The sequence below is a fragment of the Ipomoea nil genome, unplaced genomic scaffold (genome assembly GCF_001879475.1).
Source record: "Ipomoea nil cultivar Tokyo-kokei standard unplaced genomic scaffold, Asagao_1.1 scaffold1936, whole genome shotgun sequence".
Taxonomy (NCBI): Eukaryota; Viridiplantae; Streptophyta; class Magnoliopsida; order Solanales; family Convolvulaceae; genus Ipomoea; species Ipomoea nil.
In genome coordinates this window covers 2,688,019-2,713,490 of record NW_017618364.1, presented here as the reverse complement: position 1 = coordinate 2,713,490, position 25,472 = coordinate 2,688,019, and the positions used below count along the sequence as shown (strand labels likewise).

Here is a 25,472-nt window from a genome sequence, read left to right as displayed (position 1 = left end):
CTCACTGGTAGAAGCCCTAAGGCCTTGACTGGTGTAGTGGTGCTGTGGTGGACGTGGACCGTGGATGTAACACCCCAGATTTTCAAGATATTTAAAACTTATAAAATAAAGGTGAAATCTCATTATATCCCAAAAAGAGTACGAGAGTACGGGGTGCTATGCCACACCTGAGCTAGAGAACTCAGGTGCACAGGCTAACTAACTAATGTCTCAATAATATAAATGCATAAACATGGCACGCAGGCCGAAAGGGAAACTAACTACTTCTACGTTCCGAGCTCTAACGCACTCCAGTGACTTATTCTTCTGTGCCTGAAAGCCAAATATATCTGTTCAGCGAGAGATGTTGGTAACCCACTCAAACGCGTTGAAATACAATACATATATACATATATACATAGATATACGAAAAGTCATTTCGAAACATGAAGATATATCCTACGAGACTCTAGTTTTCAAATCAGGGAACCGACTCGACAGATAGGGGTACACACAATCAGTAGTCATAATCAAGTATAAACAATTCTCACATAGGGAACAGTCATAGATAAGCAAAACCAATGATCACAAATAAGCATTACTAGTAAGAGTCCTATGGTCACGTTTCCATGACAGTCACATCATTAATTCTTCTCATCACATCACATAGCACACTTTGTTGGCGCCACAGGACCAATCGCATGCCCATACATGAGGGTCAGCGCATATAGCTCTGACACGGCCCCACAGCACCCTGCCCCGTCTCACATTACGGAGGAGCCGATCGCAACCGACTAATGAACCGCAGTTCTATATAATATTTATATACATGACCGGTCTTTACCAGCCTGGATAACAGTTGGGATGGTTCTCAGCCCATTCAACTGCCCGTATAGTGGACCTTTGTCCTATATAATATTTATATACCTGACCGGTCTTTACCAGCCTGGTTAACAACCGGTATGGTTCTGAGCCCATCCGACTGCCCGTATAGTGGAACTTAGTCCTATATAATATTTATATACATGACCGGTCTTTACCAGCCTGGTTAACAGCCGGTATGGTTCTCAGCCCATCCGACTGCCCGTATAGCCCGATTGATCTCAACCAATCGGGGTAACATGCACACATAACACATAGCAAGCACATGCAACCCATATTAACACATTGGGAAGGGGGAAAACGTATAACGAAACCTATGCGTGGTCATCCACAACTAAGAATACTCCTAAGGGGTTCATACTTCTTATACCTAGGTCAACGGGATACCAATTCAACTAGCATGCAATATATAAGACTCATTCAACCTACGAACGGTACCCGAAATATCAAACTAGACATAGGCACGATAGACGGAGTCCGTTGGGACACCACGGGGGTCGGGGAAACATCAAACGGGGAAGCCGGGGTCCCGAGTGTGGGAATTTCCAGCGGGTAGCCGGTGGGTGGGGGTTCACCCGCCGGCGTTACTGTTCCGGGCAGCGGGTGCCCGGCGGGCAGCTGCCCGCCCGCCGGCTGCCCGCTGCCGGAACTGCCCCTTTTTTACCGCGGGTAGGTGGCGGGTCCCCTACCCCCCACCTACCCCCCACTGACTCATTAGCACCAAAAACGCCCCGGGAACCTTCGTGGAACCCGAGACCATGCTCAGACACTTTCAAAGGCTATTGATAACACACGTAGACAATTAACGGATCAAAATTAAGAAACAAACGGCACATAACCTAACATGCTTTTCTAATCATAATAAACACCCAATCATGCGAAATCCCTCCCAATATACCAAGAATAACACCATACGAATTCCACGATATAACCTAGGGTTCTAATTATTTTTAAACCAAAAAGAACACAACTCATCTTCCAAAATCAAGGTTCGGTAGGAATATCATATAACTATCAAGAACCTCATATAATCATTAGGAACATCAAGAGCACCATGTAATTATCAAGAACGTCATTTAATCATCAAGAACGCCATAATTATCAAGAACCCATCATCGTCAAGATCATCAAGAATATCAATGGAATCATAACACCAATTATCAATATAACGAATCATACAATAATATGGGGGATCCTAAGGGGGAATCATAACTATGAAAATAGGTTTTGTTGAGACATGGGTTACCTCTTAGCCTTAATTAATTCCTTGGCTATGAAGGGTCTTTCTTTAAGCTTTCTTGCTTTCTTGATTTCTTCTAGGGGGATTCTTGGAGCTCTTTGGGGGTGGTGGGCGTTATTCTTGTGGGGGGGGGGGGGGTTCTAGGTGCCCTCTAGGTTCCCTATTTATATATCTAAGAGTCTCATTTAGGTTCTAATCCTTTTAGGACTAGGGGTTGGGTTTAGAGATGCGAGCCCACGGACCATGGTGGGCTTTTTCCTAATTAATTTCTGTAATTTAATTCTTTCTTTTGCGTAATTGATTAAATGATTAATTGGTTTTAGTGGCCGTAACACGAGGTGTTACACTCTCCCCCCCCCCCCCCTTAACGGGAAGCTTCGTCCCCGAAGCTTGGTCCTTGCCGAGTGACTTTCTCTTAGTTACCTGGTGTGAAAAGTTCGGGGTAGCGTTCCCTCATCGTGTCTTTGAGCTCCCACGTTGCTTCCTCAGTCCCATGGTTGGTCCAGAGGACTTTCACCATTTCTATGGCTTGGCGACGGGTGTTTCTTGTCTTGGTGTCCAGGATCATCACGGGTCTTTCTTTGTATACTAGTGACTCGTTGAGGTTCACGACCTCGGGTTGAAGCACGTGGCTTGGGTCGTGTATGTATTTCTTTAGCTGGGATATGTGGAATACGTTGTGTACTCGTTCTAGTTCAACGGGTAGGGCGAGGCGATAGGCTAGGTTCCCAACTTTTTCTATGATTTCATAGGGGCCGATAAATCGAGGGCTGAGCTTTCCTTTCCTTCCGAATCTCATCACCCCTCGTGTGGGCGAGATTCTCAACCAGACCTTGTCCCCGGTGTTGAACTCGGCTTGTTTCCTCTTTAGGTCGGCATAGGACTTCTGGCGGTCCTGGGCAGCCTTCATCCTTTCCCGGATGTGCTTGACCTTGGTGATTGTATCTTGTAGGTGTTGGGGCCCTAGTGTTATTGGGTCGACCATGTCTTCCCAACATAAGGGGGTTCTGCATTTTTGTCCGTATAGAGCTTCGTAGGGTGCCATACGAATGCTCGCGTGGTAGCTGTTGTTGTATGAGAATTCAATAAGGTCTAGGTGTTCCTCCCATGTCCCTTGAAAGTCTAACACGCAGGCTCTTAGCATGTCTTCGAGAGTCTGAATGGTCCTCTCGGTTTGGCCATCCTTGGTGGGGTGGAAAGCAGTGCTTAGTTTTAGTTGTGTCCCCAAGGCTAATTGCAGTGATTTCCAGAATTGTGAGAGGAACCTGGAGTCTCTATCGGATACGATGTTTCGGGGAACTCCGTGATACTTCACTACTTGGCTCAAGTAGGCTTGGGCTAGTTGTGTCATTGTCCACGTTTCCTTCATGGCGATGAATCGCGCCGTTTTGGTTAGTCGGTCCACTATGACCCAAATTTTATCTTTGCCGGTCTTCGTTGGGGGTAGTCCTCCGACGAAATCCATGGATATGGAATCCCACTTTCCTTGTGGTATCTCAAGGGGTTGTACGAGTCCCTTGGGTTTGCATCGTTCGGCCTTCACCCTTTGGCAATTCAGATACTTGGCCACGAAATCCGCGATTTCCTTTTTCATGTTGGGCCACCAAAACAACCTTTTTACATCTTGGTATAGCTTGTCACCCCCTGGGTGAACTAAGTATGGGGAGTTGTGTCCTTCCTCCAAGATTTGTTGTTTCAAGTGGGAGTGCGTTGAGGGCACGCACCACCTACCTTGGTAACGGAGACTGCCATCTTCGTGTATTTTGAAGGGTCCTTCCTTCCCCTGGGTTAGGTCGAGGCGGATTTTATCTAGTTCCGGATCCTGCTGTTGCCCTATTTTGATTTCCTCGAAGAGCGTAGGTACGACTCGTGTGTTGAACAAGTGGATGTCGGGGTGGTTTTGATCTTGCTTTATTATTTCCAAATTCAGTCTTTAGAAGTCCCTGTACAGTTGGTCCGGTAAGATCCAAGTGGTGTTGAGGGAGTGGTTAGCCTTCCTGCTTAGGGCATCCGCCACCACGTTAGCTTTTCCCTCATGGTATTGGATGTCCAGGTCGTAGTCCTTTATGAGTTCTAACCACCTCCGTTGCCTCATGTTTAGGTCTTTCTGGGTGAAGATGTACTTTAGGCTCTTATGGTCCGTGTAAATCTTGCATTGCACCCCATATATGTAATGCCTCCAAATTTTTAGTGCGAACACTATGGCGGCTAGCTCGAGGTCGTGGGTGGGGTAGTTTTCTTCGTGGGTTTTGAGCTGCCTGGATGCGTAGGCTATTACTCGGTCTTTTTGCATTAGCACGCACCCCAACCCCTTCTTGGATGTGTCACTGAAGACCTCGAATCCTTCCTCCCCGGAGGGGATGGTGAGTATGGGTGCCGTGGTTAACTTATCCTTCACCCTTTGGCATAAATTTACTGGCTTGTGAAGGCTTGGTAACTTTTTCTAAGTTGCAGCCTCAAATCCCTTGTGCATCTGCTATTCTGGTAAATGGTAATCTGGTTGGCAATGTTTATATTTGAGTAAATACCCAAAATGGTCCCTCGACTATAGCTAAATTAACAAATTGGCCCTCAACTTTCAATTTCAACCAATTAAGTCCTTAACATTGTAATTTTGACACGATTTGATCCTCCATCTATTTGACCGTTTGTTGACCGTTATCGACGATCTCCAGAAGAACCTTCAGCTCTCGCCGGAGCACGTGGAGGCCTCAAGGATGACGTTGCACTGGTTCGGAAACACGTCGTCTTCTTCGCTCTGGTACTGTAACACCCCGTGTTACGACCCCTAAGATCAATTAAATCATTTAATCAATTACCCAAAAGAAAGAATTAAAACACAATAATTAATTAGGAAAGGCCCACCATAGTCCACGGGCCCTTATCCCTAAACCCAACCCTTAGTCCCAAAAGAAATAGAATTAGCAAGCTCATAATATTAGTTCCCAACTAGGACTCCTAAATATATAAATAGGGGACTTAAGAGGCACCTAGAAACCCCCCAAAAGAATAACGCCCCACCTCCCCAAAGAGCTCCAAGAATTCCCCTAGAAGAAATCAAGAGAGCAAGAAAGCCTAAAGAAAGACCCTTCATAGCCAAGGAATTAATTAAGGCTAAGAGGTAACCCATGTCTCAACAAAACCTATTTTCATAGTTATGATTCCCCCTTAGGGTTTCCCCATATTATTGTGTATTAATGACTTGTGATGATTATTATTGATGATTGATGTGATGATCCCATGGGGGATCTTGATAATCTTGATATTGGGAGATTCTTGATAATTATGATGTTCTTGATGATTATATGGAGTTCTTGATGATTATGTGTTGTTCTTGATAATTGTGTGATGCCCTTGATGCTTATGTGTTATTCTTACCGAATCTTGCAATTAGAAGGCGTCGTATTCTTGTTGATATAAAAGTGATTAGAACCCTAGGTTGTATCGTATGATATTATTCTTGGATTATCGGGTGGGGTAATCGCATGTCTGGGTGTTGATTATGTTTAGAAAAGCATGATAGGTTATGTGTCGTTCGTTTCTCGTATTTGATCCGTTAATTGTCTACGAGTTGTCGTTGATTGCGTTGTAAAGTGTCTAAGCATGGTTTCGGGTTCCACAATGGTTCCCGGGGCGAAAATGTGTGATAAGAGTCAGTGGGGGGTAGGGGACCCGCCACCTACCCACGGCCGGAATGGTGATCCCGGCAGCGGGCAGCCGGCGGGCGGGCAGCTGCCCGCCGGCGACCCGCTGCCCGGAATAGTGAATCCGGCGGGCAGCCGGCGGGTGGCCCCCCACCCACCGGCTACCCGCTGGAATTTTCCCCATCTTGGGTTCCCGGCTTCCCCGTTTGATGTTTCCCCGTCCCCCGTGGTGTCCCAACGGACTCCGTTTATCGTGCCTATGTCTAGTTTGATATTTCGGGTACCGTTCGTAGGTTTATGAGTCTATTATATTGCATGCTAGTTGAATTGGTATCCCGTTGACCTAGGTGGAAGAAGTATGAACCCCTTAGGACTATTCTTAGTATGTGATGGATCACGCATAGGTTTTGTTATACGTTTTCTCTCCTTTCCCAATGTGTTAATGTGGGTTGCATGTACTTGCTATGTGTTATGTGTGCATGTAACCCCGAGTTGGTTAAGATCAATCGGGCTATACGGGCAGTCGGGTGGGCTGAGAACCATACCGGCTGTTAACCAGGCGGGTAGAGACCGGTCAGGTATATAAATATTTTATAGGACTAAGTTCCACTATACGGGCAGTCGAATGGGCTGAGAACCATACCGGCTGTTAACCAGGCTGGTAGAGACCGGTCAGGTATATAAATATTATATAGGACAGAGGTCCACTATACGGGCAGTTGAATGGGCTGAGAACCATCCCAACTGTTAACCAGGCTGGTAAAGACCGGTCAGGTATATAAATATTATGTAGGACAAAGGTCCATCAGTCGGTTGCGGTCGGCTCCTCCGTAATGTGAGACGGGGCAGGGTGCTGCGGGGCCGTGTCAGAGCTATATGCGCTGACCCTCATGTATGGGCATGCGATTGGACCTGTGGCGCCAACAAAGTATGCTATATGATGAGATATGGAGGAGTTGTGTTTATGAGTATATTGGGGGATGTGACTAAGGGATTTATGCTGGGGATTGTTTATGTTGGGTTATGATTATTAATTATGCTCAGCTTTATCTGTCTTGCCTGTTGTGGATTGTATACGCCTGTTATAATTGTTGCTTGTGTCTAGCCTTATCTGTCGAGTCATTCCCGGTTTTAAAAGCTAGAGTCTCATAGGATATGTCTTCATGCCTTAAAATGGTTTTCGTATATCTATATATATCTCTATACGTATTGTATTTCAACGCATTGGAGTGGGTTACCAGCATCTCTCGCTGAACAGATATATTTGGCTTTCAGGCACAGAAGATTAAGTCACTGGAGTGCGCTAGAGCTTGGAACATAGAAGTAGTTAGTTTCCCTTTCGGCCTGCGTGCCATGTTTATACATTCGTATCATTGAGACATTAGTTAGTTAGCATGTGCACCTGAGTTCTCTAGCTCAGGTGTGGCATAGCACCCCGTACGCTCGTACTCTGTTTGGGATTTAATGAGATTTCACCTTTATTTTATAAGTTTTAAATATCTTGAAAATCTGGTGTGTTACAGTTGGTATCAGAGCCTAAGTTTGACCCTAGGACAAGACTCTTAAGACCGAACTTTAGGACAATAGGCTCGAACTCTAAGTATCTAGGAACATAAGATTCAGGAAACTTAGGACACGCGGTGAGATTGTGAAACCTACACATAAACCTCCCTTACCTGGAGAAAACTTTCCCCCATTATCACAAAGAAGGACACCAAGCCCCAATTTAACGTTCTTATAAACTTTGACCCAGGAAGACGGCATCATGGCAACCAACAGAAGACAATCAAGGACTCCAGAACCCACCGCGCACGACCCCCTAACCCAAACACTACAACAACTAACACAAGTCGCCCAAGCACTAAGCAACGTAGCTCTCCGCAGCGACAGGCCCCCACCACCTCCGTCGAACGCGAACACCGACTTCGCCCGACAAGTCTCTAACCACTGACCACCCACATTCTCAGGAGAGGAGTATCCCGTAATTCTGGAAGAATGGATCCGAACCCTTGACAAAATCCTCGGTTAGTGGAATGCCCAGAAGAACGCCGCGTGGAAATAACCTCGTTCTACTTCGGACACGAGGCCGATCTCTGGTGGATCCACGAGGGTCCCACTTACCAACAAGAACCAGGGTTCAACTGGGAACAACTCAAAACACGACTACGAGAGAGGTTCTACCCAACACACGTGAGGGCGTCCATGTACGAGGAGTTTCTCCATCTGAAAAAAGGGACAGCTACCGTTATGGAATACCACAAACGATTCCTTGAACTAGCACGCTTCGCACCCGAACTTGTCCCCACCGAGGTAACCAAAATAGAGAGATTCGTATCGGGCCTCAACTTTGAAGCCCGAAAAGCACTAGTGGTAAGCAGACCTCGGACTCTCAACGAGGCTTACTCCAGTGCCGCTAATCTCTACCGAATCCAACTACTCCAACGCGGGGTTCAGGAGCAAATGCGGAAGAGGAACCCCGGAGGAGGGGCGCCGCCAGTAAAAAGAACAAGAAACGACACCAACACGAGACCCGGCAACCCGACCAACCAAAGGCCACCTCGGGAAAACAACGACGCTAGCGCCAGGGGCTTTCCTTGCCCAAAATGCAACAAGAACCATAGAGGCAAGGATTGCATGGGTAAACCCTTGCGATGCTTCAACTGCGGAGAAGAAGGACACAAGGCCTTCCTTTGCACCCAACCCCAAAGGCCACGCACTACCACCATGGGACAACATGGGAGCACCACTCATCAAGGAAACTACGGCACTCCCGGAAAAATATTCGTCATGAGCCGCACTCAAGCCGACCTCGGGAACGAGGGCAATCTCGAGGAAGGGAACCTAAGCCCAGAAGACGAGGACCACGCAAACCCCGTGGGAGAAAGCCAATAAGACGAATTCTGCCTAGGTTAGGTTGGCAATTTCTTGTAATCACCTTCGTGGTAGAATTTCTTACTTAGCCTAATTACTTGGGAATATTATAAATAAAAGATTGGTTCATAATTCGGCTCTATTTGCAAACTAGCCAAACCTCACCACTAGAAGCCGAAATAAGGAAAAAAACAAGGGCCCCATCATCAAAGAACCTAGTGTTACTAATGAGAATTGAACTCTTGACCTCCCACATACAAAATCAAGGTCTTGACCACTAAACTAAAGGTGTTTCTTGAAACCTCAAGGGAACACTCCCTTGTTAAAGCCCCTACAATCCCTAAAACCCCACAAAATCCCCAAATCAAAAACCCTTGTTCTTCTTCCCTTTCTCTTTCTCCTTCTCCTTCTCCACTCCCTTCCCCACTCTCCCTCACGCCCCTCGCCGCACCCACCGGAGGAACCCCCCCCCCCCCAACCGCTCGACATCCCCACCAAACCTAACGCCGCCGCCGGTCAACCTCTCCCCGCCGGTCCCACGCCGCCGCACCAGCACCCCGCCACCTTCGCCCGGCGAACACCCAGCCGCCGCCCGCTGCCACTCTTCGCCCAAGCACCCGTCACCACCCTCGCCGGGCCACCTCCTCCCCTTGCCAGGCCACCACCGGAGCACAGCTCACCGCCACCCACCTTGCCGCACGGAAAAACGCACCACCGGAACCCCACCGGAAAAGTCGCCGGAAAAGCCACACCACCGGAGCACTCGCCGGAAAACGCCACTTGAAAGGAAAAGAAAATGCCGAAGAAACCCCTCGGAACCCGCACCCCGGAATGGAGCAACGCCGATTACACCGTGATCGGAGGTAAAGCCCTTGATCCCGACCAATTCTCTCCGGAGTTGGTTGATATGCTTAAGCACCAAGGGCTTTTAGAAATATATCTCACCATCAAGGGGGATACATACCCCGAATTGGTGAAAGAATTCTATCAACATCTTGTAGCCACCAAACGGGGTGACAAACTAGAAATCACCACCAAGGTCCGCGGCAAAGAAATTGTGCTCTCCGAAGGCCGTTTGGCCAAGCTTTTGAAATTGACCACCACAGGTGTGTCAAACTATGACCGAAAGGGGTGGATTGATACCCAAAACACGGGGTACAACAACTACCTCGGGTACCTACCCGGAAAAGAGGAAGAATTCACCTCGGCCACACGACCGAATAGAAAGTGGCTATCGGCAGAACAAAAGATATTGGTTATGATTGTAACCGATAGCCTCCTGCCCACGAACAATAAAAGCAAGGACGTGGGGAGTTTAGAGTGCACCTTTGCCTACTTCTTGAAACACAAAATCAAGTTCAACCTGCCGACCCTCATGCTAAAACACATGGAGTTTTGCAAATCAAGCAACCGGCTTAGCCTACCCTACGGGATGATCCTAAGTTGGATCATGGAGAAAAAGGGGGTGGACCTAAGCCACACCGAGGTCAAGACCGCAAATGGCATGGTCTTTAACGCCCAAAACCTACGCCGCAATGACATTTACTACACCGGGGGAGGACATTACCTCACCCTCGAAGAAGTCTGCCAAAAACCCGAGGATGAGCGAAGAGAATTGGTCGACCAACTAGACATCTCCAACAAGAAGCTCAAACGGGCAATGCAAGATTGCGGAATTCTGGAGGGAAATGAGGACCAGGAGGAGGAGGACGAGCCTAACCCAACAGTGCAACCACGACCGGGAGGAAATCCAAGGGAACAAAACGAGGGCTCAATCAATGAACGCATACTCGCACAGCTCAACCGACAAAACCAAATCATGGAGGAAGGATTCTCATCCCTGATCCGTACGACACGCGCACTAGATCAGAGGGTGGCAGCGATCGAGGCCACCTTGGGCACTCGCGGGGCATCCAGCTCGGGAGTAGGAAACCAAGGTAGACCTAAAACCCTTCTATCACAAACCACCAGAAATCCAGTCTACCCCAACTAAGGCAAAAACGTGGGGCAACATTCCTAACCAGGAGGCCAAGCTGCGGGATGCCTAGGGTGAAAGAGTGGATTAACACACAGGGCTTCGGGGACGAAGCCCCCCATAAGGGGGGGGAGAGTGTAACACCCCGTGTTACGACCCCTAAGATCAATTAAATCATTTAATCAATTACCCAAAAGAAAGAATTAAAACACAATAATTAATTAGGAAAGGCCCACCATAGTCCACGGGCCCTTATCCCTAAACCCAACCCTTAGTCCCAAAAGAAATAGAATTAGCAAGCTCATAATATTAGTTCCCAACTCGGACTCCTAAATATATAAATAGGGGACTTAAGAGGCACCTAGAAACCCCCCACAAGAATAACGCCCCACCTCCCCAAAGAGCTCCAAGAATTTCCCTAGAAGAAATCAAGAGAGCAAGAAAGCCTAAAGACAGACCCTTCATAGCCAAGGAATTAATTAAGGCTAAGAGGTAACCCATGTCTCAACAAAACCTATATTCATAGTTATGATTCCCCCTTAGGGTTTCCCCATATTATTGTGTATTAATGACTTGTGATGATTATTATTGATGATTGATATGATGATCCCATGGGGGATCTTGATAATCTTGATATTGGGAGATTCTTGATAATTATGATGTTCTTGATGATTATATGGAGTTCTTGATGATTATGTGTTTTTCTTGATAATTGTGTGATGCCCTTGATGCTTATGTGTTATTCTTACCGAATCTTGCAATTAGAAGGCGAATCGTATTCTTGTTGATATAAAAGTGATTAGAACCCTAGGTTGTATCGTATGATATTATTCTTGGATTATCGGGTGGGGTAATCGCATGTTTGGGTGTTGATTATGTTTAGAAAAGCATGATAGGTTATGTGCCGTTCGTTTCTCGTATTTGATCCGTTAATTTCTACGTGTTGTCGTTGATTGCGTTGTAAAGTGTCTAAGCATGGTTTCGGGTTCCACAATGGTTCCCGGGGCGAAATTGTGTGATAAGAGTCAGTGGGGGGTAGGTGGGGGTAGGGGACCAGCCACCTACCCACGGCCGGAATGGTGATCCCGACAGCGGGCAGCCGGCGGGCGGGCAGCTGCCCGCCGGCGACCCGCTGCCCGGAATAGTGAATCCGGCGGGCAGCCGGCGGGTGGCCCCCACCCACCGGCTACCCGCTGGAATTTTCCCCATCTTGTGTTCCCGGCTTCCCCGTTTGATGTTTCCCCGTCCCCCGTGGTGTCCCAACGGACTCCGTTTATCGTGCCTATGTCTAGTTTGATATTTCGGGTACCGTTCGTAGGTTTATGAGTCTATTATATTGCATGCTAGTTGAATTGGTATCCCGTTGACCTAGGTGGAAGAAGTATGAACCCCTTAGGACTATTCTTAGTATGTGATGGATCACGCATAGGTTTTGTTATACGTTTTCTCCCCCTTCCCAATGTGTTAATGTGGGTTGCATGTACTTGCTATGTGTTATGTGTGCATGTAACCCCGAGTTGGTTAAGATCAATCGGGCTATACGGGCAGTCGGGTGGGCTGAGAACCATACCGGCTGTTAACCAGGCTGGTAGAGACCGGTCAGGTATATAAATATTATATAGGACTAAGTTCCACTATACGGGCAGTCGGATGGGCTGAGAACCATACCGGCTGTTATCCAGGCTGGTAGAGACCGGTCAGGTATATAAATATTATATAGGACAGAGGTCCACTATACGGGCAATTGAATGGGCTGAGAACCATCCCAACTGTTAACCAGGCTGGTAAAGACCGGTCAGGTATATAAATATTATGTAGGACAAAGGTCCATCAGTCGGTTGCGATCGGCTCCTCCGTAATGTGAGACGGGGCAGGGTGCTGCGGGGCCGTGTCAGAGCTATATGCGCTGACCCTCATGTATGGGCATGCGATTGGTCCTGTGGCGCCAACAAAGTATGCTATATGATGAGATATGGAGGAGTTGTGTTTATGAGTATATTGGGGGATGTGACTAAGGGATTTATGCTGGGGATTGTTTATGTTGGGTTATGATTATTAATTATGCTCAGCTTTATCTGTCTTGCCTGTTGTGGATTGTATACGCCTGTTATAATTGTTGCTTGTGTCTAGCCTTATCTGTCGAGTAATTCCCGGTTTTAAAAGCTAGAGTCTCATAGGATATGTCTTCATGCCTTAAAATGGTTTTCGTATATCTATATATATCTCTATACGTATTGTATTTCAATGCTTTGGAGTGGGTTACCAGCATCTCTCGCTGAACAAATATATTTGGCTTTCAGGCACAGAAGATTAAGTCACTGGAGTGCGCTAGAGCTTGGAACATAGAAGTAGTTAGTTTCCCTTTCGGCCTGCGTGTCATGTTTATACATTCGTATCATTGAGACATTAGTTAGTTAGCCTGTGCACCTGAGTTCTCTAGCTCAGGTGTGGCATAGCACCCCGTACGCTCGTACTCTGTTTGGGATTTAATGAGATTTCACCTTTATTTTATAAGTTTTAAATATCTTGAAAATCTGGGGTGTTACAGGTACGAACTCAACTACATTGAATCCAAATGGAGGATGAAGAAAGGCGACTGGATTTGGTAGATTACTTTCGGCAGTGGATTCAAATGTAATAGTGCGATATGGAAATGCAACCAGAACCTTAAAAAACCGACTATGGACCATGAAATTACATATATATCCTCAAAAATCACCGTCAACAAATGGTCAAATAGACAGAGGACCAAATTGTGTTAAAATTACAAAGTTAAGGACTTAATTGGTTGAAATTGAAAGTCAAGGACTAATTTGTGAATTTAGCTATAGTCGAGGGACCATTTTGGGTATTTACTCTTTATATTTTACTATGTGTGTCCATCTGTCCCTTTTCCATGGCAATGATGAAGCTTCCACCTTTAATCTGAAAAGGATTAAGTTGATAAGTTACTCTAAACTTATTGTTTATTGTAGCAATTTGCCCTTAATCCAAAATTGATATGGAAAAATGCTTACTGAGCCAACTATATATATATATATATATATATATATATATATATATATATATATATATATATATATATATATATATATATATATATATATATATAAATCCATTTTCTGTGTTTAATTTACAATTCTAATCCATTCACTAACTTGTTACTTGTCACAATTCACAGGAAGAAGAGTAGCTGACTGACTTAACTCTATCTTGATTCTTGCTGAATGCTGATCTGAGTGACTGCTTGTCTGCTTGACACTTCACTACTTCACTGTTGTAGTGTTGTGTATTTTGTAATAGACTAATGACTATTGACTAATCTATATTTTGCATTTTTGTGTAATCCATCCTTTTGCTGATAGACTACTTAGTAATACTAATTACTAAGTTAGTATTACAAGCTTAGTCTATTAGAGATTTAGAGGCTTAGAGCTTTAGAGTTTAGACTATCAGTTATTACTTATTAATTGCTATTTTACTTTTATTTTTCCAAGTAATGAACTTTTTAGGTTTTTTTTTTTTTTCGTTTTTTTTAAACCGACTTATCACCCGATACTCGACCGATCAGAACCGATCCGATTAGCGTAATAACCGAATGGATAAATATCATTAATACAACGGGTAGGTTATTCAAAACATCAATCCGATATCCGTTCGGATTTGCCCATCCGCCATCCGATCCGAACCGATCCGTCCGCTGCACACCCCTACATCTGGCAACCATGGATGACCCCAGATCAACATTGTCTTTCCATTACCAATTCTTCTTCATACACCTGCTATCACCATATCATGTGCTGCCATAATACTTCCCCAGGAGTAACTTGGGCAAGTTCCTACTTTAGCATCAATAAAAGAGGTATTAGGAAAATAACGTGCCTTATAGATTTTTGCAACAAGGGAGCTAGGATTTGTAAGAAAACGCCATGCTTGTTTTCCTAACATAGCCAAATTGAACCCCTGAGATCTTTAAAGCCTAAACCACCAAACTTCTTAGGGATACATAATTTATCCCATGCTTTCCAGTGAATTCCCTTTTCCATACCAGTACCCCACCAAAGTCTGTTCATAGTCCTTTGGATTGATAAGCAAACTGTGTCAGGAAGTAAGAAAACACTCATTGAAAAGGTAGGCATGGATTGAGCCACACTTTTTAATAAGATTTCTTTACCCGCTTGTGAGAGCAATTTCTTGTTCCACGAACCAATCCTCTGCCTGATTTTATCCTCAATATAAGAAAACACCGTTCTCATATTCCTTCCAATAAAAGATGGTAGCCCCAGGTATTTCCCAAAGTTGGGTGCCTGGCCAACCTGTAAACATGTCGCCACAATTTCCTTGTCCTCTTCCCTGGTGTTCTTACTGAAACAAATATTGGATTTATGATAATTCACTTTCTGTCTAGACAAACTCTCATAACGTCCCAAGCACTGTTTTATTACATTTGCCTCCTGAGTATTTGCCTTAAAGAATAACAGGCTATCATCCTCAAAAAACAGATGCGTTATAGGGGGGCCCCTCTAGCCACCCTACACTCATGTATAGAACCAGTCATTTGAGCCCTCTGCAGTAACATAGACAAACCCTCTGCACAGATAATAAACAAATATGGGGAGAGTGGGTCGCCCTGCTTCAGACCCTGAGATGGAGTCACCCTGCCACTATCAACACCATTGATCAAAATATTATACTGAACTGTAGTAACACATTGCATTATCAGATTAATCCAACGATCATCAAACCCCATAACCTCAAGCATTCTTCACATGAATTGCCATTCCATTCTATCATAAGCCTTGGCCATATCTAATTTCAAGGCTCCCCAACTTGTCAAACCACACTGCTTTCTATTTAAATAATGGCCCACCTCCGCAGCTATAAGAATATTATCAGTAATGAGCCTTCCAGGAATAAAAGCACTCTGGGATTCCGAGATTAGATCTCCCATAAATGGTTTCATCCTATTGGCTATTACCTTAGCCATAATTCTATATAACACGTTACTCAGGACAATTGGCCTCATATCTGCCACTCTCTCAGGAACATTCTTCTTTGGAATTAAAATCACATTTCTATCATTTAAACCCTCAGGGAATGCACCAGAATTCAAGCAATCCAAAATAAAAGCAGACACATCCCCACCGACTATATCCCAAAACTACTGGTAGAAACCAGGATTCATACCATGCGGTCCTGGTGCTTTGTCAGGAAACATTGCAAATAAAACACTCATAACCTCCTCAGACTCAAAGGGGCGTAACAAAGCAACATTTTGATCATGAGTTACACAGGGGGTAAAATTATCAAACATGGGATCCTCACATACAGAATTAGAAGAGGTAAAAATAGCTGCACAGTAATCCAAAATAACCTTCTTCATATTTTCCCCATCCACCCACACATCAGCCTCATTTTTAATTCTAGGAATAAAGTTCTTTCTTTCTAACTAAAAAATTTAAACTAAAAGTGTTTATGAATATAGTGTTAATCAAATTATTTTATCTAATTGATCATGTTTCATATTTTGTCATAAATATTTTCACATTTTCATCCCACTCAAGTATATTTTTAATTTTGACTCTAACTGTCGTGTAATCTATGAAAAACGTTCTATTGTAATTTATAATGTATTTTGTATTTTAACCTTATTATGTTTGTTTGATATTTTGTAATTAGCATTTCTAACGTCGTTTAAACTTCGTCCCCAAGTAATTCTGGCTCCGTCCCTGATAATATGTCTTTTATCTTTCTCTTTGTACACACCAACATTTTACCACCTTATTATTATTATTATTATTATTATTATTATTATTATTATTATTATTATTATTATTATTATTATTATTATTATTATCATCATTATTATTATTATTATTATTATTATTACAGTATTGGTTTTGAAGATGAGTAGTTCTACATGTACTCCCATTTCATACTCCCATTTTCTACTCCTTACGATTTGGCATGTTTTGATTGCTCAATTTTATAGAGGGCCATGATGTTTATCTATTTCTTCTTTTCTTCTTCTAATCAAATTTGAACACGAGTAGGAGTAAAAATTTGGAGTAAGCTTTTGGGAGTACATGTAGTGTTTTTCCCTTACTAATATGCAACTCATGCAGTGCACACATATTAACATATATTTAATAATATTATTATTTTTAAAATTTATATAGTATAGAAAAAATAACAGATATTACATTGTAACAGAGAAAGTAGAGGAACGGTTTAGACATTTCAAAGTCAAGATAAGAAATTTCTATGTCAGAATATGTGGTATTTTTAATGATGCAACATTGCAACTTGATCCGTGTTTATGGAATATTGACTTGGTCTTTCTTTTCCCAACCAGCTACAACTTTTTCATAGACCCCACCTACATACAATCAACACATTAAACGCTTGTTATTTTTGTTGGATATTTTGCTCTGGCAAAAACAAAGGATTAAGCAAATAAAAACTTGATAGCACTTTCAAGGCATGAACTAGGTTTATTTTTCTAAAAGATTTTTTTATCAATCTTTTACTAAATTAATGAGATAAACAGATAAGAACTTTTGAGATACAATGAAGGTGCAACAATTATATTTGATTGCATGACAAATTCAATCACAAGGATAAATACAAGAGGATATTTGTCAAAGTGTGTTCTACAAAAAAGTATTAAGATACTTCTAGTTATTAAAAGGAGTGAAACAGGGAGGTTCGTTCTGGTTATTACGGCCTCTGCCGAATAGTTGCGCCGCCTCTACCTATTTGCAGCTTCCTTTTCTTCCTCTTCCTTTGTGCATCATCTCCCAGGGTCATAACAGAAGGAATCAATCCCCTTGTGATTGGAAAAAAATGCCTCTGTCGAATACTTCTGTCGTCTCTACCTATCTGCACCTTCCTTTTCCTCTTCCTCTGTCTATCTTCCAGGGTGTGAACGAAAGCAGGAATCCATCCCCTTGTGGATGGAAAGAAACGCACTTCCCCTTCTTTGTTTCTATGTATTTCAGCTACACAAATTATCTTCTCCAAACGATGGACTTCTACAAATACCTCCAATACTTCTCCCATCATTGTCGTTGGCACCTCAAAAGGAATCAAATCATACCCATTATATTGGTTTCAATGTCAATATATTTGGGTTCCTTTAGAATCCAAGCACATCTGCTTTTACTTCTCACACTCAAACCAATTATATTACGACCACGATCAGCATAATCAATTTCACTGGGATCGATCACATTGTGCATGAAAATAGCAAGATATCTCCCCATCGAGCACTCGAACCACAATCTCGACACTATCACCTTTAGAACCTGCCTACATTATGGAATACATACATACAATATAACAGTTAATAATATCATAACTACTACCCTTGATCTATTCTAATATAATATCAGAGATGAAGGGAACATATATAACTAACCTTGAACCACTTTTTGATCGAAGGAATCCTTAAACCATTGCAATTTGCTATCCCAAGACAATTTAAGGATGAAAGACTCTCCAAGCCTGAAAGCTCAACCAAACTTTTGCAGTTCTGAATATTTAGCCTTCTGAGACTTTTCAAGTTGGATAGATCTTTTATCTTTTCTAATGAGACACAGTTGATTGCAGAGAGTATCAACAAATTAGGAGGAAGTTGTGGAAGTGATCTAAGATTCTGTCAAATTGGAATATTGATGGCAAAGGCTTAATGGCAAACTTTGAAGATAATATCTTCCCATTAAATCTATTTCTTTCAACGAAGAGGACAAACTCCTAAGAGCGATTGGAAGATTTTCTTCATGCAAATAGTTGTCAGGAATAGTCAAAGCATTGCAATTCCTTATGTTAAGCCTTACTAATGATGAAAGACTCTCAATGAAACAGGAACATTTGATATGGTTATTGCCGCCTCTGCCCGATAGTTCTGCTGCCTCAATCTACCTATCTGCACCTCCCTTTTCCTCTTCCTCTGTCCATCTTCCAGGGTCTGACATGACAGAAGGAATGAATCCCCTTGTGGATGGAAACAAACGCACTTCCCCTTCTCTGTTTCTATGTATTTCAGCTACACAAAATATTTTCTGCAAATGATGAAATTCTACATGCACCTCCACTACTTCTCCTATCATTGTTGGAACCTCAAAGAGGCCACCATCGTAACTATATCTGTGCTCCTTTAGAATCCAAGCACCACTACTTTTGCTTCTCACATTCAAACTAATAATTCCTTTATGACGACCATAAACAGCACAATCAATTTCACTGTCATCAATCACATTGTGAATGAATACACCAAAGGATGTCCTATTCATTAAAGAAAAACGGCAGTATATCTCCTTATCGAACGAATGAACCATCATCTGGACAATATCACCTTTAGAATATGCCTGCATTATTGAATACATACATACATACATACATACAATATAACAATTAATAATTCCATAACAATTACCATCTATTCAAATATAATATCAGAGATGAAGAGAACATACATATTTATATATATTGAACCACTTTTCAATCGATGGAATCCTCAAACCACTGCAATTTGCTAACCCAAAAAAAGGTAAGAATTCAAGATTCTCCAGGCCTGAAAGCTCAACCAAACTTTTGCAGTTCTCAATATTTAGCCTTGCGAGTCTTTTCATGTTGGATAAATCTGCTATCTTTTCTAATGAGACACAATTCCTTGCAGAGAGTACCTCTAAATTAGGAGGAAGGTGTGGAAGTGATCTAAGGTTCAGCCAATCGTCCAAGTAGAGTTGCTCCAAATTGGAATATTGATGGCAAAATCTTAATGGTAAACTTTGAAGATAATATCTTCCTAGTAAATCTATTTCTTTCAAACTCCTAAGAGCAATTGGAACATCTTCTTCATGTAAATAGTTGTCAGGAATAGTCAAAGCATTGCACTTCCTTATGTCAAGCTTTGCTAAGGATGAAAGACTCTCCATGTTTGGAAGCTCAACCAAACTTTTACAGTTTCCAAGATCCAACAATCTAAGTTTCTTCATGTTTGGTACAGCTGCTATTTTTTCCAATGAGACACAATTAATTGCAGAGAGTTCCACCAAACTTGGAGGAAGTTCTACAAGTACTCTAAGATTTTGCAAATTATCCAAGTAGAGCCTTTTCAAGTTTGAAAGATGACAAAGGCGGAAGGGTAAACTTTGAAGATAACAACATCTTCCTGATAAATCTAAATCTTCCAATGAGGTCAAATTCTCAATAACTTCAAAGGAGCACAAATTCACAACAGAAGGTGGAAAAAAAACAACACCATCACGTCTTCGTCTTTCCAAAAAAAGATCTAATTTTGGTATTCTGTAGTCCCCTAGATACAGTGTCCTTAGATTTCTTACACATCCCAAAGAAAATGGTATATGTGAGATGGCAGTTCCACCAGCAAGTAAATCTCTTAGTTGCTCTAATTTTTCCAAGTCAATTGGAAGCTCCCCCAGTTTTTCGCAAAAACTTAAATCCAAAACTTCAAGTGATTTTAACTTGCAAATGCTACTTGGAAGAACCTTGAGTTTATTGCAACTTACGAAATATAACTCAACAAGTTTCTCCAAATTTCCAATTGATGGGTGTATCTTGACCAAATTACAACAACCCGAAAATGATACTTCTTGAAGAGTATGTGCCCCACTCAAGTTTGGTGTTTTCTTAAGTTGTTCACAATAATCAAGCTTTAAGATCCTCAAGCATCTAAAATGCTGTTGAAAAAAAGTAGAAAAAGGTTTAATCAATTTCTATTTTTCTAGTCAAAGTTCTTAGTATTAAGAAATATGCAATGTTGAAACAAACATTAGACATACTAACCTGCATATTGCATTTGAATTCTTTGATATTGCTACCTTTCATGTCTAACTCAACAAGTTTCTCACAACGAAAATTAGATGGTATGCAACTCAAATGGCAATTATGTAATCTGAACAACCTAAGCTCATTGGATAAATATTTAAAAGATCCGTTGAGACACATGCCATTCAATATGAGTATTCGTAACTTTACCATCCTTTTGAATACTTGAGTATTCACAGGCACACTCTTTAACATGTTAGAATTTACAATCATCCCTTCAATTGAGTCTGTGCCCTATAAAAAAAAACATTTATATAACAATATTTTAGATTTTAGATATTTTGAAATCTTTGATTTTAATAATGTTATGTATAGAAAGCAAATGAATTAACTAGAATAACTCAAATGCAACGGAAATGTTTTACCTTGTTCCCGTGAAGAACATCAAAGACATCCTTTGGGTCAATCAATCTACTTTGTTTGCCTGGCTCTCGTGGAGATTCCTTTCGAACAATTTCTCTTCCCATATCTCGTACTAAATCATGCATCTCAAGCGTTTCAAACTTTCCACCTCCATTTGTTGTCAACAAGCATCTTTCAATCAAAATTCTTATTCCACTTTTAGCATAAAAACCACAAGCTTCCAATATCATAGAAGTGTCATTTTTGTTATGATGAATAAAAAAACAAGCAATATCAAGAAAGATATTCTGAGTATCATCATCAAGTGAATCATAACTTATTTTAAGAATTTGTTGAACATCATCATGAGGTATTCGTCTTAATTTTTCAGCATCATCCCTCCATTCTTGCACTGATTTACCACGCAAATGAGAACCTATAATTGTAAGTGCTAGTGGAAGTCCACCCGTATAACTTGCTATCCTTTTGGATAGTTCGATATACTCCTCTAATGGTCTAGAAACACCAAAAGCATGCCAACTCAACAGTTGCAAAGATTCATAATCTCTTAACGTTGTGACCATATATTTCTCTTGTGCTCCAAGCTCACTCAACAAATGAACATCTCTAGTTGTGATTATAATTATGCTGCCTAAACCAAACCAATTTCGTTGTCCTGCTAATGATTCCAGTTGACTAGTATGGTCTATGTCATCAAGGATGATCAGAACCCTTTTTGATCGAAGTCTTTCTTTGATCAAATTTATTCCTTCATCAACATTATCTATTTTAAGTTTCTTTCTGTTGAGCGTTTTGCAAAGAAGTTTCTCTTGTAAACGAACTAAACCATGATGCCCTTCAGAAACTTGTGATCTAATGTTTGCAATAAAGCAACAACCTTCAAACTTTTGAAAACTCAAGTTGTAAATGGCTTTAGCAAGGGTTGTTTTTCCCACACCACCCATGCCAAAAATTCCAAACATCTTGATATCATCATGTCTCTGAGTTTGCAATAAATGAAGGATATCTCTGACACGAGATTCAATTCCAACGGGATACTTTGCAACATTCATGTATGTACGATTCACTTCATGCAGAACCTCTTCAGTAATTTTTTTGATGAGCTTTGATTCATACCTATCACATTTTTCCAATGAATGTCAATCTAAATCGTTAAAGAAAATATATGCGGAAAACAAAAAACTATGGGTGTGTTTGGTCCAAACATGGAAATCGGAATCGGAATGATTATCAAATACTTGATAATGATAATTGGTTTTAGAGAAAGTATTTTGCATGGTTGGTGGTAGGGTGGATTGAAATCATTACAAATATTGATGTTTGATTATGTACGACTCTATAATGGGAATAAAGGTTTTAAAAATACAAAAAAAAAAATAAAAAATCAAACAATTGATCATAAAATAATGACATCTAAAGAACCAATATGAGGCTAAAAATTGGAAAGATATGGTTGTTGAGCATATGATATATGTAAACATAAATGTGCCGTCTAACTATCAGCTTAGACTTTTAGTTGAGATGGAGTACATGATTTAATTTGGTATCAAAGCCATGCCAAAGGTCATGTGTTTGAATTTCCACGTCACCCTCTAAAAAAAGAGACTACGTGGAGCCCATCAAAGGTAATCGGTCCGCATGCACACGTTAGGGGGCGTGTAAAAAAAGAGACTACGGTCCACGCAATCGTTATACCGCGCACCAGGGTGCACATAGCAATGTGCACCTCGCGCCTTCCCAAAACGACGTCGTTTTGTATTCTGTTATAAAATTATGTGTTTTCAGGTATAAAATTATGTATATTCGAAACAGGGGATTTTTATTCTTTTAAAAAAGATTATGTGTTTTCAGGTATAAAATTCTGTGTTTTCTACTATATAATTATGTACATTCGAAACATGGGATTTTCAGGTATAAAATTCTGTGTTTTCATGTATAAAATTATGTGTTTTGTATAATATAATTTAGTACATTCGAAACATGGGAATTTTCAATTATAAAAATTTTGTGTTTTCATGTATAAAATTATGTGTTTTCAGGTATAAAATTATGCATTTTTAGGTATAAAATTATGTGTTTTCTATTATACAATTCTGTACATTCGAAACATGGGGATTTTCAATTATAAAAATTTTGTGTTTTCATGTATAAAATTATGTGTTTTCAGGTATAAAATTATGTATTTTCTATTATACAATTCTGTACATTCGAAACATAGATTTTTAAGGAAATAACAACAAACACGCGAAAATGTCAAAACAACATTGTTTTTGTGTCAGGACGCACAATGCATTGTGCGCCCTGGTGCACGGTATAATTTGCCACGGTCCACGTATTGCTTGGAGCACATAAAAGGCAAACGGCCCGCACACGTTAGGAGGCGTGTTGAGCATATGATATATATAAACATAAACGTGTCGTCCAACTATCAGTCTTTTAGTTGAGATAGGATAGAATGGGAGGTGATAGATGATAAGTGATAAGATGGAATGATACTTGTTGTTTTTATTCCTGGGATGTGATGTGATGTTTAATTGAAGGGAAATCAAATCCCATAATTGTGTTTTAAAAAATGAGTTAATTCCAGCATTGGTCCTCCGACTATCGTGATTTTCCACAATTGGTCCTCGACTTTTAATTTGGACAATTTAGACACTTGACTATTAAAATGTTTCCAATGTTAGTCCTTCCGTCACAAGTTGGTTAAGTAGATGTTAAATGGAGGGGTAAAACCATCTTCTAACATGCTTTGCATATAATACCATAATTATAATATCTAAAAGGAATTAATATTTATGACAAATACATTGAAATGAACGGGGCAGATTCTTCTTGTTTACCAAAAATATTAATCCATCCTTAAAGATGCATGTATATATGCTAGAACGCAATTTGCAATTTTTAATTAGTAAAACTAACATAATTAAGGGTCAGCCAAGACCTTGTGGTCTAATGGCACTAGGGTTGCACTTCCAAGCAATACGTGGATCGTGAGGAGTATTGTGTTTTAGTAGGTTGAGAAAGTAATTATGAACAGATATTACATTGTAATAGAGTCAGGAGTACTTCAAAAAAAAGGGGTCACACTCGTGTGAGTGTGAGACCGTGAATATTACATTCATCTTGACCTGATCCGTTTCACGGACAAACTGTGAGACGGTCTCACACAAATTTTTGCTCATAATTAATATTGTTGACAATGAGTTAGTGAGTCAAATTGTGACAGATATATCATACTATCACACAAAAATAAAATATAAAACAAAATTGAAAAGACGATTTACCCGTTTGTCATGGTTTGCAAATCCCATCCGGACAAATCAGCAACAATAGTGAGTGCAATTTTCCACTCATCAACTTTTTGATCATCAAATCGTTGTCGATGTTGAGCCAATGCCTTACCAAATTCGCCTGTTTGTTTACGAACCTCTGAAGGATCAACGTTGTAGAATATAGGCAGAACTATCTGTTGAAAATTTTTCTTACAGTCTAGAATCTTCACCAGTTCATCAAGGCACCATCTGGATTGAGCATAAGTTTTGGAAAAAACAATGATGGATATCTTGGACCCCTCGATGGCCTTCAATAGCTCATCAGAGATGTTCTCACCTTTTTGGATTTCTTCATCATCCCGAAAGATGTTAACTCCAGCTTGACGCAAATCTTCATAAAGATGATCAGTAAAAGATTTTCGTGTCTCTCCTCTAAAACTCAAGAAAACATCATACACCCAAGCAGTAGTAGATGAAGATGAAGATGAAGAAACCATATTTGAAATTGAGAACACTATCTTCTATCTTGATTTGCTAGTTTCTAAAGATTTAAAGAGCTTGATAAATGCGTCTGTAGACAGACGATACGGTAATGGAAATTTCTTAGACAATCCAACGTAAGATTTCTGTATGTATACAAATATTTGATTGACTTGGTCTTCTAAATAATTTTCCTCTACATCGTACCAAGCCAATAATTCTCATGTAATGGAACCATCCGCATAATATGTTATGATATTGTATCCTTTTCCTAGACCCCACTTATACTTTAAATATAAAATTTTTATGTTATTATTTTCTATTTTTCTTAAAAAATAAAAGTTTCCAAAAAGAAAAACGTCCTTATAATGTTGCAACCAGATCTTCGTTCATTGGCTTGGTCATTTTAATATAGCATATAACTTATCTGTATTAACAAATTAAAATTAAATTACACTGGAAATTAAAAATATACTATAATATGCTACTCCCTCTGTCCCATTTTATGTGTCTTACTTTCCTTTTTAGTTTGTCCCAAAATGTTGTCCACTTTCCAAAATTGAACATCACCATCATTATACTTTTTTCAAATTACCCTTCTAGCTTTTGCTTTCTTTATTGTTTTTATTTCCAAAAGTGAAAAAGTGAGGGGCATAATTGGAAAGTGCATAACATTTACTTTAATTCATTAAAAAGCGTGCAAAAAGTAAATGAGACATCCAATTCGGGACGGAGGGAGTATATAATTGGCATTATCACCTCCAACAAAACTCACTGTATGTGAAGTAGTGGGTATGGTACTAAAATAATTTCAACCACAAATCAATTAATAAACTGCAATGATGATGAAGGTTGTTAGACCTTTTGGCACAACAATCCAATTGAACAGACAAGAATGTCATATGTATGTACAA

General features: G+C 40.9%; 2 protein-coding genes across 2 annotated transcripts in view; both read right to left on the bottom strand.

The window, feature by feature from the left end:
• Positions 1 to 17,321: 17,321 nt before the first annotated feature.
• LOC109146776 overlaps positions 17,322 to 25,472 on the bottom strand; it is an 86,709-nt gene continuing 78,558 nt past the window's right edge. The window contains exon 3 of the mRNA XM_019294424.1: positions 17,322 to 17,447. The gene's annotated coding sequence lies outside the window, so the exon portion shown is untranslated. The remainder of the gene's footprint in view (positions 17,448 to 25,472) is intronic.
• LOC109146698 (TMV resistance protein N-like) overlaps positions 18,241 to 25,472 on the bottom strand; it is a 126,436-nt gene continuing 119,204 nt past the window's right edge. Inside the window, exons 6-7 of the mRNA XM_019294349.1 lie at positions 19,427 to 19,651; positions 18,241 to 18,346 (exon numbers count right to left, since the gene is read on the bottom strand). Coding sequence (XP_019149894.1) covers positions 18,241 to 18,346; positions 19,427 to 19,651 — 331 coding nt within the window. The remainder of the gene's footprint in view (positions 18,347 to 19,426; positions 19,652 to 25,472) is intronic.